Below are 12,407 nucleotides of genomic sequence, written 5' to 3' on the forward strand. Positions count from 1 at the left end.
TCTAGAGAGGTTACATTTGAAATGTTTCTATAGATACGCTTCCAGAGCGTAAGATCTCAGAGTGTTTCTGTTCTATGTTTGATCATTGATTGAGCCAGAGTACCAATCCATGTTGGACTAATCGAAATCGGCCTCGTTCTGGCTGTAGTTTAGATTGGTTGGTGATTGATTGTTTTGGTAGCCATCAAAGTTATATGAAAGTGCGTTAGTCTGGTCATTGGGGAGTGGTATGAAGTCTGGAACGTATGGCTATGGATTGGGCACAGCATGGGCTTATTCAGCATGAATTGGTTTGAATATGAATGCCGACTGTGTGCAGTCGAATCGCGGCTGAACGCGAACTGTTCGTTGCTGTCCAGGTCCAACTTGTTCTGGCTCAGGATAGTAAAAGCCAGTGCCGGGCTTTGCGTGATAATCCTGATTTGGATTTATCGCAGACTCTGGCACTTCGGGTGCTGGCTGAAATGAGAACATTTCGCCTGGAATGCGACAGTATGGTATGTAATTACCCTCGGTTTTTGGCACCAGAAACTGTGGCAAGATCTGACCCGGTCGACGCCACATCTCTATATGGATGGGCTGCACCTTACCCAAACTGTTGAACCACTCGCACTCCAATCTGTTCCCACCGCAGTGGGACACATTATCATTGTCATTACGTGCCGCAATCTCACCCGTCTCCGGATGATAGAGCACCAACGATGTGGTTACATGCTCTGGTACATCGATACGTCTCGGTGTTACAAGCATTTGTATGGTCACCTTCTTGAAGCCGCCCGTTGCAGTCACATACTCATCCACAGGAACAACTAAAAGATTTTGCGACTCTGAAGACGAAGCCGGTTCCGGGGCTATGTCCTGGCAGCCGCAAGGGCAAGCGAGCGGTGCCGATGGTGGAGGCGGTGGCGGTGGCGGTGGGGTTGGCTCGACGAAAGCATTTTCCATTTCCACAGTCTCTTCAATATGACGCTGACGTCTGGATCGCTGCCTACGTCGTCGTCCCTGTAAATTTGCATGAGATTTGGGTGTCATTTAGCTGGAGGTGGAACCAGAACTTTGGGTAACTTACGCCCCTATGTTTGCGCTTCCACTGACTGGGCTCGCTTGGCAATATGTTATAGTTTTCATCGATGCAATATGTCGGCTCGTTGTCCAACTGAGATTGTGTCCGCAATGTGGATCTTGGCTGCGGGAAGTTCCCTGGCATGCGGCGGATATTGGGCGGCATAAATCCATCCTGCATAGAAAGCGGCCATACGCGTCTTCCGGCCCCTCCACGTCTTTGATTTTGGTTACGTCGTCTTCTGCGTCGGGGTTTGGGTTGAGAGCTCCCCATGGTTGGTTGGTCGTATGAGTCTGAGTATATAACAGCTTCAGTTGCTATCTCAGCCATCAATTTGGACAGTCCCGCGACAAGTGCATTGTGTGCCTGACTTTCAGTAAATTGCTGAATGTTTGAATTGCCACCAGGAGCAGCTTCTTGCCTGTAAAGGTAAAACTCCTTAGAATGCACTCCCATGGGGATGGTTCTCAGCTAAAACTCACGATGTAAGGTGTCCATTTATTGGTATCTGTTGATTTGATTCCTCTACGCATCCAAGGGCGCACATGGCTGGTTTACCATCATTTGTAGATGAATTATCCCGGAAGCGGCTGGCTTCGCGAGTCGCCATCAACCTGCAGAAGAAAAACCCTATTTAAATCCACATTCCTCTGGAACAGATCGAGGGCAACACTCACGGTTTGGCGTCTGTTGATTTTGGCTTCTTTGGCTTATAATTCCTTGGGGTATTCTTTTTACGGGAGCTACTCTTCGACCTGCAAAGCGCATTTCAATGTACAGCCTAGGGGGTGAATGGGGGTCTGGGGAACACTCACGGATCTGTTATGTTCTGGTTTGGTTTTTCTGCAGTTGCCTCCTCATCGCCGAACAAAAAATCGTGCAGCGACACAGTTGGACCGCGGCGACGTGCGCCTTGACTTTTTTTGGGCGCCATTGCTGCAAGTCGCGTAGTTCGATACAAAAGGTTGAAAGAATGCCAACAAATTTCGTAGCTTGCTCTCAAATTGTTTAAGTAGCTGGTTAAGAATCGCAGGCGCAGTCGCAAACGCGGCAATCGGCGGTTCGGTTCAATCAGTTACTTCGGCGGCGGCTGCTTTCAAAGTTTGGAGCATTGAGCACCGAAATATATTTTATTTTGTTAACATACAATTTATTGAAGTTTCGCTTCTCAATACTGACTTACAAATGCGTTTGTCACGGAATGTTCGAGGCTTTTTGTGTTTTAACTAATTCACAATAAGTTCCGAGACGGGCAGAGTTGCAATTGCGAAAGTATCGACAGGAAATTGTGTCTGACACGTGGTGCACACACTTGACGCAGCCGTTTGAAAGTTTGTTTCACTGTCAGTGTGTCCACTCCCCCAAGCATTTTTCCTTTGCACTTTTGCAATAATATTCATAAAAATGTGCGAAATATTCAGTAGGATCGTGTTTCAGCGCCTGCCTGTGTGTTTTGGGCTCTTATTGGGGCACTAAGGAACCAACTGGAGGCTGCGAGAATTCCTCAAGCCAAGGGCCAACGCTGAACGGACTGTGTCTGACTTTACGTGCAAGAGCACGTTCGAAATTTGGGCAACATTTGCTGGTTCAAACCCAAAAATATACCCAAAAGAAAGACAAATCTGCTGCCCATATCGATCAGATCTTTGGCTTCAAAAGGAAAGCCGCTCAGAGTAGCGGGAACTAACAGTTGCCACATCCCGGCCAACAGCAACCGTAGGAGCCACCAATGGATTGTTCTACAAGTTCTAAATAATCATATAAAAGGGGGAAGATCTAAAACTAAGTAAAAATACAACTAAAAATGGATTAGCTAACATTTAATGTTATGGTTTAGATTAATTCAAAATGTTTGTTATATTTGTACACAAGTAAAACGTTTTCTTTGAAGGTAATCTCACATTAGTGACAACTGGTTAGTGAGTTAGTTTGCAGTTAGACAAAACTTGCAGTAAATTGAGTAGAAACCTTGGACGAACTGGCAGGAAGTTTGTTTATTCCATGTCTTCCCAGCTGTCGGTTCTGCGGCGCTTGACGTGAATGTCCGGCAGTTCCTCGCTATGCTGATCGAGGTAATGGAACAGCCAGCGTGCAAACTCATCCATGTACGGATCGATGTGCGAAATCACACTGAACGTCTCCACCGAGGGTGCGGGCAAGCCATCTTTGCCACCAAAGATTGCCTGCACAAAGTGTTCGCAATGGAAAATGGCAACAATCACATCCGCTTCGATGACTTCCAAGCGCATGGCCAGCTTGGCAAATGATTCGGCAAACTGCTTCAGCACAATGTACGTTTTGCTCGAGAAAACAGCTACAAGAGGGAGAAAGGTTCATCAATTAGAAAAGGACACACATACGAGATGGAGATGCGCTCACTTGGTCGCTCCTTGCGCGATATCACATAATATTTTTGCAGCAAACATTGGGCGGCATCCCCAAACGTTGCCTTCCGCTGGTGCAGCAAGCCGAGAAGCATACGCAACTCCTCTTCGGGTATATTCAGTGCATCTTGCGATGTATCCGGGCCGTGCTCACTGTGCTGCTGCAGCAGAAAACTCCACAGGCTGTCGCTCACCTCCGCTCCCATATAAATGGGCATGCCAAAGATGCTACAAGGACAAAGAGAGCAGAGTGCCAATGAATTATTTATGCCATGGTTCGAGACCACTCACGGGCACAGTTTGGCAAAGGCAACTGTTTGGTTGATGGCATTCTCCGGCTGCCAGTGCGTCCAAATGGCTGCCTCGAGCGGCTGCTCGCCTTGGATCTGCGGCACGGGCACCGTTCCGTTCTCTATGGACTTCTCCAGCTGCTCGCTATGCTCGCGTGATAGTCGCGTCCAATCGCCGGCATAGTAAACGCCCTGTTGGGCCATCAGCAGGGGACTGGCCACCACCCAAGTGTAGCGCACGGGCAGGGCCGAGTGTGTGGCCTGCAGACCGCCCTCGTGGGGTCCCAGGAAACGCGGGGCAAACTGACCCACACTGGACATCAGACGATTGGCCAGGGTGCTATCAGTGGCAATAATGCACAGCGAAATGGGGGACCTCAGCTCGTCCGGCTCGATGGACACAATGCTGGCCAGCAGGACCATCTTCAAGTAGACATAACAGTCCATGGGCACACACTCCTGGCTTAGCTGGGCGCTCAATGCATAGACAAAGGCATAGTCCGAGTACTGCGAGCATATCAGTTGATACAACCTCTTCACGCTCGTCGGCACAAAGTTGAGGTCTGGCTTTGGGTGAGTTTCATTCGCTGGACGGCGGCCAAAGAGCTGATGACGTGCCACAGCCGAAGGCTTGTCGACTGTGCCTGCATCTGCGTCTGCTTCGTCGATTTTAATCTCAATTTCATTGTTGTGGGAATGCAGCATGTCAGCCTGCTCCATTGACTGTCGCTCGTTGTTGTTGGCTGGCGTATCCTCCAGATCCATATTGAGTAGCGGACGACTGTACATTAGATCCCTGGCCAAGTCACCCTGACTGAGGTTCCAACCCGTCTCCCATTCAACCTCCCGGCTAGCAGAACTGTTTGTATTCTGATCTATTTTAAGGCTGTCCATCGACTGGCTGTTCTCCATCAACTGCTGCTGCAGCAGATCGCTGAATGAGGTCATATTTGGCTCCTGGCTTGACTCCTGCTCGGAAATTGGACCCCAAGAACTGGGGGATACAGATGCCTGGCTTGGCCCAGATATGGAAGATGGTAGGCCGCAGCCATCCGTCGCATTCTGCGCTGTGTCGGTGGTTCTCGCCCGAGTGCCCCGATAAGCCGACTGCTGGCTTGCCATTCGGTTGCAGTTCTCCAGCGGTTCGCCAGTCTGTGGCTGATTCTCGTTCCCTTTGGGCATCAAAAGTGTTTCTATGGGCAATATCTTTAGATCCGAAGCCAATGTGGGAATATCTGTTAAAATAAACGGACTCGGACCAGCAGCCGTGGCCGTTGACCGCGCTGGTGCTGGAGCACTACAATAATAATTATTTGCCAATGGTTGCGGCTGCACTTGCGGCTGTACATTTCCCATTATCGAATGCTCATCCTGTTTGGCATCCAAATACATTAAATCCTTTGCCGTAAAGGTGCGTCTCTGGCGTTGGGAACGTCGCCGGCTCTGGAAATTGGTAGACTTTGATGAGGTTGTCGCCTGGGCCTCGGCTGCTTTCCCTGAATTGGCTGTGGCTGCGGCTGGTGCTGGTTCCTCTGGCAACACACTTAGCTGCGACTTCGCCTCGGTCTCGGCTGCGGCCTCGTGTTGCAGTGTTCGGAAGGTTCTGGAATTGAGATTCGTTAGAGGGTCCACCTGCTGCGTGGCATACGCATTCATAGATTCATGAGCTGAAGCCTTGCTCTGGATAGAAGTCTCAACCAGCAGCTGCTGCTCTGATGTGTTCTGTATTTGTGTGGGCACCGAGCTTAGCCATTTGGCCACTGACTGCTGTATGCTGTGCCCTGAAGGTGGCACCGATTCAGCCGGGACTGCCAGAGGTGCTGCCCCAGGGCCCCAGACGCTTGCTGGCGGAGTAGCAGCAGACTTGAGACTGTCTTGAGGGTTTGGCGTTACAATGGGGGTAACATTGCTGATGTGGCTGAGTCCATTCGATGGGATCGTTCTGTAAGAGATAAAAACGCAATGAGACTTTGATTCTAAGGCGCGCTCACACTTACCCAAGGGTAGCCAGCGATCCCGATGTACTTGGCTCGTCGCTGCTGCTGAAGTAAGCACTGAGTGGGACAGCATCCGCAGCCTGGCGGCGTGCCCCTATTCGCTTTTTAGATGGCATGCCTCGAAATCGTAGTTCGCAGAGCCGTCAAAATGTCCGGTGATTAAGTATTTGGCTCCCAGCTTCAGGTCGCAGGTGTAGGCATAGGCTAAAACAGGGCCAATATCGTGTCAGTGGATGGGATGATGGGCTAACTTCGGACAACTCACCTCTAAGCCGCACAATGGTTGGCCGATGCAGTCGGTTAGCGGAGCGCGGCGTCTGCACGGTGCCGCTGGGCAGAATGGCTAGCAGGCGGTATGTTTCTGTGACTCTTAATTTCTGATATTCGCACATGGGCCGCGAACAGTTGGGGCACAATGGCGCTAAGGGATACGAAACAAGTTGCTAATTCCATGGCGGAAATGGGTAGAGCTAAACATACCATCGGTGGCGCTGGTCTGCAGTGCGTTGCGCAGGCACCCGCTGCCGCAGTACCAAGTTGATTGCAGGCTGCACGGGGAGAATTTTTAGCATAACAAAAGCGAAAGAGGACCGTCTCTTACTTACACGAGTGTCTCTGCTGGCGTGTACGCCGAAAGAATGCCCTGGACCAGCGACAGGCCGAGACGCAACGAATGCGCGGCCGGATCGTACAGCAAACTGGCACTGAAGGGCAGCCCCACCACGCGCCACTGCGCGTGCAACTGGCCAATGTCGATTGGCTTGAGGCCAGCCACCTTCAGTTGATGCCGCACCAGGCCGTACACCGAGTACTTAACCGCTTGGCCAAACTGCAGCGGCTCCTCAACAACGAGCGGCAACAGTGAGGGAGCCTGCGTCAACAGATCGGCGTAGACAAAGTCGAGGCGCAGCAGCAACGGCGTTAACAGCTTTTCAGGTGTGCGTGTGCGTCTGTAGTCCTCCACAAATGCTGCAACGGTTCCCTCGATTATTTTCAGCAAGTGCGAGTCGCGGCAAAACTTTTCCACTAGCTTTTGCTCTTGGAACCTAAACAGCAAGCAATATGGTGTCAATATTGTCAATGATCTTTTAATAAATGTGCCATACTTACTGACTAAAGCGTTGGCGCAAAATGTCGTCTCCGCCGTCGACGTTCGAATGATTTTCGTTTACTTCTGGGTCCGGGAAATTTGTATTGACATTGAACATTTTACCACAGCGCAACACGAGCACTCGCTTTAGCGATTGCAATTGATGTGTGCAGATTATTTCTGAACAAAACACAGTGCAGCAGGCCACATGTGCACCGTATTAAAGAATATTTTGAAAGTCGGTGCACTTTTAGCGGCAGAGGAGATGACAAGTGGTCGGAATGTTAGCGGTGAGCGTGCATGGTATATCGATGGCAGGTTTCATTCGATACATTGGGCACATTTACCAGTACAACTTGAACACCGGTCCATGATCCATTTCTTGTGATCATCCTGGTGAACGCACTTGATCAGAGTTTTTGATGCCAGAATATGGATCGGATTTTGAGAAATGGATCGTGAAAAAAGTACGATCCATTGAACTCGTGTCCTACTCATTGCTTTTGGCTCATATCGATAGCCGATAAATCGACAAGAGCACGCAGAAGAATGTAAACAAAGACAAATTGTTTAACTATAATGAATTCAATAAAGAGTTCTAAGTGCATGCACTAAGGGTGCACTGTTTTGTTAACAAAATAAAATCGGTTAAATGTTTTTTTTTTTCGACTGATTTCTATACAGAGGGGAGAATTCCATCGGTGGTCTTTCTGGTATTTTTTCTTGTGAAACAGTATAAAGATGTGTCAGTCCACACAAGAAAAATGTCTACGCTATGCGTACCCCAGGCAGCTGCTGCAGGAGTGTCGTCATAAATAAATACAAACATATGCAGTAAGTTTTTAGCTCTCTTGTATGTACACATTGTATTCCTTGCATGCTGAACTTTTATGCATTGGCCCATTTTGTTTAAACCTTATTTCCTACAAAATCTAATACAAGAGAGTAGCATAGCTAAAGCATAGCCACCATTCACCATGCATTCTAGCATGCAATTTGGTCACACTGGCCACCGAGCGAAATATGTCCATATGTATACAGCGTCTGTCGATTAGCGCATATAATTACTGGGCTTTATTGCTTACAAAAAATAGGATAGGAAACTAAATTAGTTGTTTACACTGTTTTTTATTGGTTTGATTTTTTCATGTTTATTTTCTTGTTGTAAATTTAGTGTAAAATGATTACACACGTTATTTTGTATAAAAAAAAACAGACAAGCTTGTTTTTTGTGTGGTTGTCGGTAGCTGTCTCCTCCTTAACGGTTGGACTTGGCGACACGCTCCAGCTCATCCTTCTTCTTGATGGCGTAAGAGTTGGAAGAACCCTGGAAAGAGAAACCAAACCATTGGTGTTATTAGTGGATTTAAATAGAAGGTTGATTATCACAAATAAATACACTAAATATTCTGATGCTTTGCTAATGTTCTTTTACGTTTCTCGTGTGCATTGGACTGGGAAAATGCCACAAGCACAAGGATAATAAAAGATTTGGGAGTTTACTATTGTCCAAAAGCGAGACTACATAAATAAACCATGATGCAGAATTAGATTGGACTTAACATAAATTATATAATCATGGCAATATCTTCATATTCCTATTCTTAATTTTATTTCAATTTGTTCTTCTATGTTTCTCGTGTGCATTGGACTGGGTTGAATGCCACAAGCACAAGGATAATAAAAGATTTTAGAGTTTACTTTTGTCCAAAAGCGAGACTACATAAATATACCGTGATGCAGAATTAGATTGGACATAATCATGGAAATATCTTCCTATTCTTAATTATATTTGGATTTGTTCTTCTACGTTTCTCGTGTGCATTGGACTGGGTTGAATGCCACAAGCACAAGGATAATAAAAGAGTTTACTTTGGTCCAAAAGCGAGACTACATAAATATACCGTGATGCAGAATTAGATTGGACATAATCATGGAAATATCTTCCTATTCTTAATTATATTTGGATTTGTTCTTCTACGTTTCTCGTGTGCATTGGACTGGGTTCATTGTCACAAGCACAAGGATAATAAAAGAGTTTACTTTGGTCCAAAAGCGAGACTACATAAATAAACCATGATGCAGAATTAGATTGGACATAATCATGGCAATATCTTCCTATTCTTAATTATATTTGGATTTGTTCTTCTACGTTTCTCGTGTGCATTGGACTGGGTTCATTGTCACAAGCACAAGGATAATAAAAGAGTTTACTTTGGTCCAAAAGCGAGACTACATAAATATACCATGATGCAGAATTAGATTGGACATAATAGAATCTATCTAAATGAATATATGAGTTGGGCTTATGCCCAGTGTAGACAACACACACAAAAAATCCATATCACTATCCCTATCCCGTTCTCCGGGCTGGGAATGTTGATGGTGCATACCTTGGCGGCGTTGATCAGCTCATCGGCCAGGCACTCGGCAATGGTTTTGATGTTCCTGAAGGCAGCCTCACGGGCTCCAGTGCACAGCAGCCAGATGGCCTATAAAAAATAAGTTAGAAACACTTTCAGTTAGCTTTGGGCTTTCAATAAACGAATATTCAACGAATATGTCTCTTCAGGTCATACGCCAAATGTAGGGCTATATTACACATTGTGACGCTACGGATAAGATAGAAGTATTATCTGGCCAAGCATTATAAGCCAGCAGTCGCCAATCGAACCACAAGCCATAGCTGCTGGCTGCATGACAGAGAAGAGAAGTTGAGTTGGCACTTGCCTGGTTGACGCGACGCAGAGGCGACACATCCACAGCCTGACGACGCACAGTGCCGGCACGTCCAATACGGGTGGAGTCTTCACGTGGTCCCGAATTGATGATCGCGCTCACCAGGATCTGTAAAGGCACAAAAACAAAATAGGAATTAATTAAATACTCTTCTACAAACGTCGCCACTTAAAAGAAGTTTACAAATGTTGTTTTAAGTTCCAAGAGAGCAAGAAGAGGTTTCTAATCTTCGGGCACTAGGATATTAAAACATCTTTCTTCAATATGCGTCCATTATAATTAGATGCTCAGCTGGGGTGGGGTTCCCTTCAGCAGGCATTGAGGTGGACTGAGAGAAGGGTCGCGAAAAACGATAGGATGGGGACCCATTGCTGCAGATTTCGTTTTGGAGCATACACTTCCACGACGATCTACTGATGGGTTTGCAAATGTTGTTTTAAGTTCCAAGAGAGCAAGAAGAGGTTTCTAATCTTCGGGCACTAGGATATTAAAACATCTTTCTTCAATATGAGTCCATTTTTATTGGATGCTCAGCTGGGGTGGGGTTCCCTTCAGCTGGCATTGAGGTGGACTGAGAGAAGGGTCGCGTAAATCGATAGAATATCATGGGTGAGTGTTGATTTTATACTTTATTAAGGTTGCATCTTCTAGCCAATGCCCTTAAGAGGAATAGTAAATCATGGGCTTCGATTTAGTCCAATTGAATACCAAAACGACGTGGGGTACCTTCGCTTCAGTTTTAGTTTTGGAGCATTACATTTCATGGGTATTGATGGGTTTGCAAATGTTGTTTTAAGTTCCAAGAGAGCAAGAAGAGGTTTCTAATCTTCGGGCACTAGGATATTAAAACATCTTTCTTCAATATGAGTCCATTTTTATTGGATGCTCAGCTGGGGTGGGGTTCCCTTCAGCTGGCATTGAGGTGGACTAAAAAAGATTGCGTATATCGATAGGATGGGGTCCCATTGCTGCAGATTTCGTTTTGGAGCATACAATTCCATGAGGATCTTCTGATGGGTTTGCAAATGTTGTTTTAAGTTCCAAGAGAGCAAGAAGAGGTTTCTAATCTTCGGGCACTAGGATATTAAAACATCTTTCTTCAATATGAGTCCATTTTTATTGGATGCTCAGCTGGGGTGGGGTTCCCTTCAGCTGGCATTGAGGTGGACTAAAAAAGATTGCGTATATCGATAGGATGGGGTCCCATTGCTGCAGATTTCGTTTTGGAGCATACAATTCCATGAGGATCTTCTGATGGGTTTGCAAATGTTGTTTTAAGTTCCAAGAGAGCAAGAAGAGGTTTCTAATCTTCGGGCACTAGGATATTAAAACATCTTTCTTCAATATTAGTCCATTTTTATTGGATGCTCAGCTGGGGTGGGGTTCCCTTCAGCTGGCATTGAGGTGGACTGACGAAAGGCTGAGCTTGGGTGAGTGTTGATTTTATACTTTATTAAGGTTGCATCTTCTAGCCAATGCCCTTAAGAGGAATAGTTAATCATGGGCTTCGATTTAGTCCAATTGAATACCAAAACGACGTGGGGTACCTTCGCTTCAGTTTTAGTTTTGGAGCCTACAATTCCACGCGGATCTACGGATGGGTTTTGCGAATGTAGTTTTAAGTTCCAAGAGAGTAAGAAGAGGAATATGATCTTCAAGCACTAGGATATTAAAACTTTTGGTTGATTACTCTTCGTGCTCATTCTACCCATGTTCAGGTGGGGAGTCGCTGAACACAGTTTAGCATGAGACGGTGACAGGGAGCGGGGAGAGAAGGATAATCTAGGATTAAATTCATTAATTACCTGCAGTGGGTTCTCGCCAGTCAGCAGATGAATGATCTCGAACGAGTGCTTGACGATGCGGCAGGCCATCAGCTTCTTGCCGTTGTTGCGGCCCTTCATCATCAGGGAGCAGGTCAGGCGCTCCACAATGGGGCACTGGGCCTTGCGGAAACGCTTGGCGGCATAGCGGCCAGCCGAGTGGGGAAGGTAGCGTGCAAACTTCTCCTTTACGGAAATGTAATCCTGCAGCGAGATGTCGTTGACAGTCACATCGTCGCACGACCAGCGTCCGAAGAGCTTGATCTCCGGCAGCTCAGTGGTGGCCACCACATTTGTTTCCAGAATGGTCTCCGCCGCCTCAGCTTCCACAGGTGCCGCCGGCTCCTCGAAGGTTTCCACCACGTTTTCAGCAACTTCGGCCATGCTGCAAGTGTGGAAAAAAGAGCAAAATGTTAGCCCGATTTTGCACAGGATGCCAATGACTACACCACACACACACACAAACACGCGCGCGCGCTGCTGTTGTTGTTGTTGATTTTTGACTTTATTAAGGTTAATATCTTCTAGGCGATACCCTTAAGAGGAATAGTTAACCATGGATGTTATTTTGGTCCAAATGAATACCACAGCGACTTCAAAAGCATCGCTATAGTTTTAGTTTTGGACGTGTGCAGGAAACAAAAAAATAAATATAAAAAAAAGAAACCAACACGTGTGACGAACACACATACACACAACACACACACAAAAACAAAATGCCGCCCGTATTTAACCTCATTTTTCGAACAATGCAGTTTTAATCATATGTCCAGCAATTAATTCACGTAACCCTCTATGTTCACAGTTAGCCATAACGTTCAGTGTTCCTTTGGTTATAATTTAATGTTTTCCACAGAGTTTTTACAAAAAAAAAGCCTTACTTTTTCACAGAAGAAATCGAGATACGATGTCAGCGCAAAGGCAAACGCCTGAAAAAGAACATGTTACGGCAGTGTGCGGCAATGCCAGCAGAAATCATTTCCGCCATTGCCTACATGGTTGTATTTCACAACCAGGGCTG

General features: G+C 46.4%; 3 protein-coding genes and 9 non-coding genes across 13 annotated transcripts; all 12 read right to left on the reverse strand.

Moving 5' to 3' along the window:
• Nucleotides 1-227: 227 nt before the first annotated feature.
• Nucleotides 228-2,222, reverse strand: LOC117903392. The gene is made up of 5 exons (XM_034815378.1): nt 1,879-2,222; nt 1,741-1,818; nt 1,546-1,677; nt 1,070-1,484; nt 228-1,002 (listed from the first exon to the last, which is right to left on the reverse strand). Exons 1-5 carry the CDS (start codon nt 1,995-1,997, stop codon nt 274-276), a joined length of 1,473 nt encoding a protein of 490 aa, XP_034671269.1. The 5' UTR covers nt 1,998-2,222; the 3' UTR covers nt 228-273.
• An 822-nt stretch (nt 2,223-3,044) lies between these two features.
• On the reverse strand, nt 3,045-7,104 carry LOC117903390. Of its 2 annotated transcripts, XR_004649500.1 has the most exons (6): nt 6,845-7,104; nt 6,340-6,780; nt 6,215-6,282; nt 6,000-6,155; nt 5,735-5,938; nt 5,539-5,679 (listed from the first exon to the last, which is right to left on the reverse strand). XR_004649500.1 is itself a non-coding variant. In XM_034815375.1 (5 exons), exons 2-5 carry the CDS (start codon nt 5,848-5,850, stop codon nt 3,058-3,060), a joined length of 2,610 nt encoding a protein of 869 aa, XP_034671266.1. In that variant the 5' UTR covers nt 5,851-5,938; nt 6,000-6,136; the 3' UTR covers nt 3,045-3,057. The 2 variants fall into 2 exon arrangements, 1 of the variants encoding a protein (XP_034671266.1); XM_034815375.1 differs by lacking the exons at nt 6,215-6,282; nt 6,340-6,780; nt 6,845-7,104 and adding exons at nt 3,045-3,377; nt 3,443-3,675 and having other exon boundaries at nt 3,739-5,679; nt 6,000-6,136.
• Nucleotides 7,105-8,025: 921 nt separating this feature from the next.
• On the reverse strand, nt 8,026-12,361 carry LOC117903395 (40S ribosomal protein S5a). Its single transcript, XM_034815381.1, has 5 exons — nt 12,268-12,361; nt 11,369-11,771; nt 9,555-9,671; nt 9,218-9,316; nt 8,026-8,151 (listed from the first exon to the last, which is right to left on the reverse strand). Exons 2-5 carry the CDS (start codon nt 11,768-11,770, stop codon nt 8,083-8,085), a joined length of 687 nt encoding a protein of 228 aa, XP_034671272.1. The 5' UTR covers nt 11,771; nt 12,268-12,361; the 3' UTR covers nt 8,026-8,082.
• LOC117889659 lies at nt 8,246-8,387 on the reverse strand. The gene has a single exon (XR_004648535.1). It is a non-coding gene; the product is annotated as a small nucleolar RNA psi28S-1192 (small nucleolar RNA).
• Nucleotides 8,443-8,585, reverse strand: LOC117889663. Its single transcript, XR_004648539.1, has one exon. It is a non-coding gene; the product is annotated as a small nucleolar RNA psi28S-1192 (small nucleolar RNA).
• Nucleotides 8,621-8,756, reverse strand: LOC117889664. The gene has a single exon (XR_004648540.1). It is a non-coding gene; the product is annotated as a small nucleolar RNA psi28S-1192 (small nucleolar RNA).
• Nucleotides 8,792-8,927, reverse strand: LOC117889661. Its single transcript, XR_004648537.1, has one exon. It is a non-coding gene; the product is annotated as a small nucleolar RNA psi28S-1192 (small nucleolar RNA).
• Nucleotides 8,963-9,098, reverse strand: LOC117889662. Its single transcript, XR_004648538.1, has one exon. It is a non-coding gene; the product is annotated as a small nucleolar RNA psi28S-1192 (small nucleolar RNA).
• On the reverse strand, nt 9,381-9,524 carry LOC117889657. Its single transcript, XR_004648534.1, has one exon. It is a non-coding gene; the product is annotated as a small nucleolar RNA psi28S-2876 (small nucleolar RNA).
• On the reverse strand, nt 10,168-10,322 carry LOC117889656. Its single transcript, XR_004648533.1, has one exon. It is a non-coding gene; the product is annotated as a small nucleolar RNA psi18S-1854 (small nucleolar RNA).
• Nucleotides 10,989-11,145, reverse strand: LOC117889655. The gene has a single exon (XR_004648532.1). It is a non-coding gene; the product is annotated as a small nucleolar RNA psi18S-1854 (small nucleolar RNA).
• Nucleotides 11,867-12,022, reverse strand: LOC117889654. Its single transcript, XR_004648531.1, has one exon. It is a non-coding gene; the product is annotated as a small nucleolar RNA psi18S-1854 (small nucleolar RNA).
• Nucleotides 12,362-12,407: the final 46 nt, after the last annotated feature.

Source organism: Drosophila subobscura, chromosome A, assembly GCF_008121235.1.
Source record: "Drosophila subobscura isolate 14011-0131.10 chromosome A, UCBerk_Dsub_1.0, whole genome shotgun sequence".
In the NCBI taxonomy this organism is placed as follows: domain Eukaryota; kingdom Metazoa; phylum Arthropoda; class Insecta; order Diptera; family Drosophilidae; genus Drosophila; species Drosophila subobscura.

Excerpts from the sequence above, each read along its gene's own strand:
- LOC117903392 (XM_034815378.1), bottom strand. The coding sequence starts at position 1,997 with ATGGCGCCCAAAAAAAGTCAAGGCGCACGTCGCCGCGGTCCAACTGTG. Across the intron at positions 1,819-1,878 it reads AACCAGAACATAACAGATCC|GTCGAAGAGTAGCTCCCGTA; the intron begins GTGAGTGTTCCC and ends TGCGCTTTGCAG. Across the intron at positions 1,003-1,069 it reads GGAAGCGCAAACATAGGGGC|GGACGACGACGTAGGCAGCG; the intron begins GTAAGTTACCCA and ends GCAAATTTACAG.
- LOC117903390 (XM_034815375.1), bottom strand. The coding sequence starts at position 5,850 with ATGCCATCTAAAAAGCGAATAGGGGCACGCCGCCAGGCTGCGGATGCT. Across the intron at positions 5,680-5,734 it reads GGATCGCTGGCTACCCTTGG|AACGATCCCATCGAATGGAC; the intron begins GTAAGTGTGAGC and ends TATCTCTTACAG. Across the intron at positions 3,676-3,738 it reads GCCTTTGCCAAACTGTGCCC|CATCTTTGGCATGCCCATTT; the intron begins GTGAGTGGTCTC and ends TTGTCCTTGTAG.
- LOC117903395 (XM_034815381.1), bottom strand. The coding sequence starts at position 11,770 with ATGGCCGAAGTTGCTGAAAACGTGGTGGAAACCTTCGAGGAGCCGGCG. Across the intron at positions 9,317-9,554 it reads CTCTGCGTCGCGTCAACCAG|GCCATCTGGCTGCTGTGCAC; the intron begins GCAAGTGCCAAC and ends TATTTTTTATAG. Across the intron at positions 8,152-9,217 it reads AGCTGATCAACGCCGCCAAG|GGTTCTTCCAACTCTTACGC; the intron begins GTATGCACCATC and ends TTCTCTTTCCAG.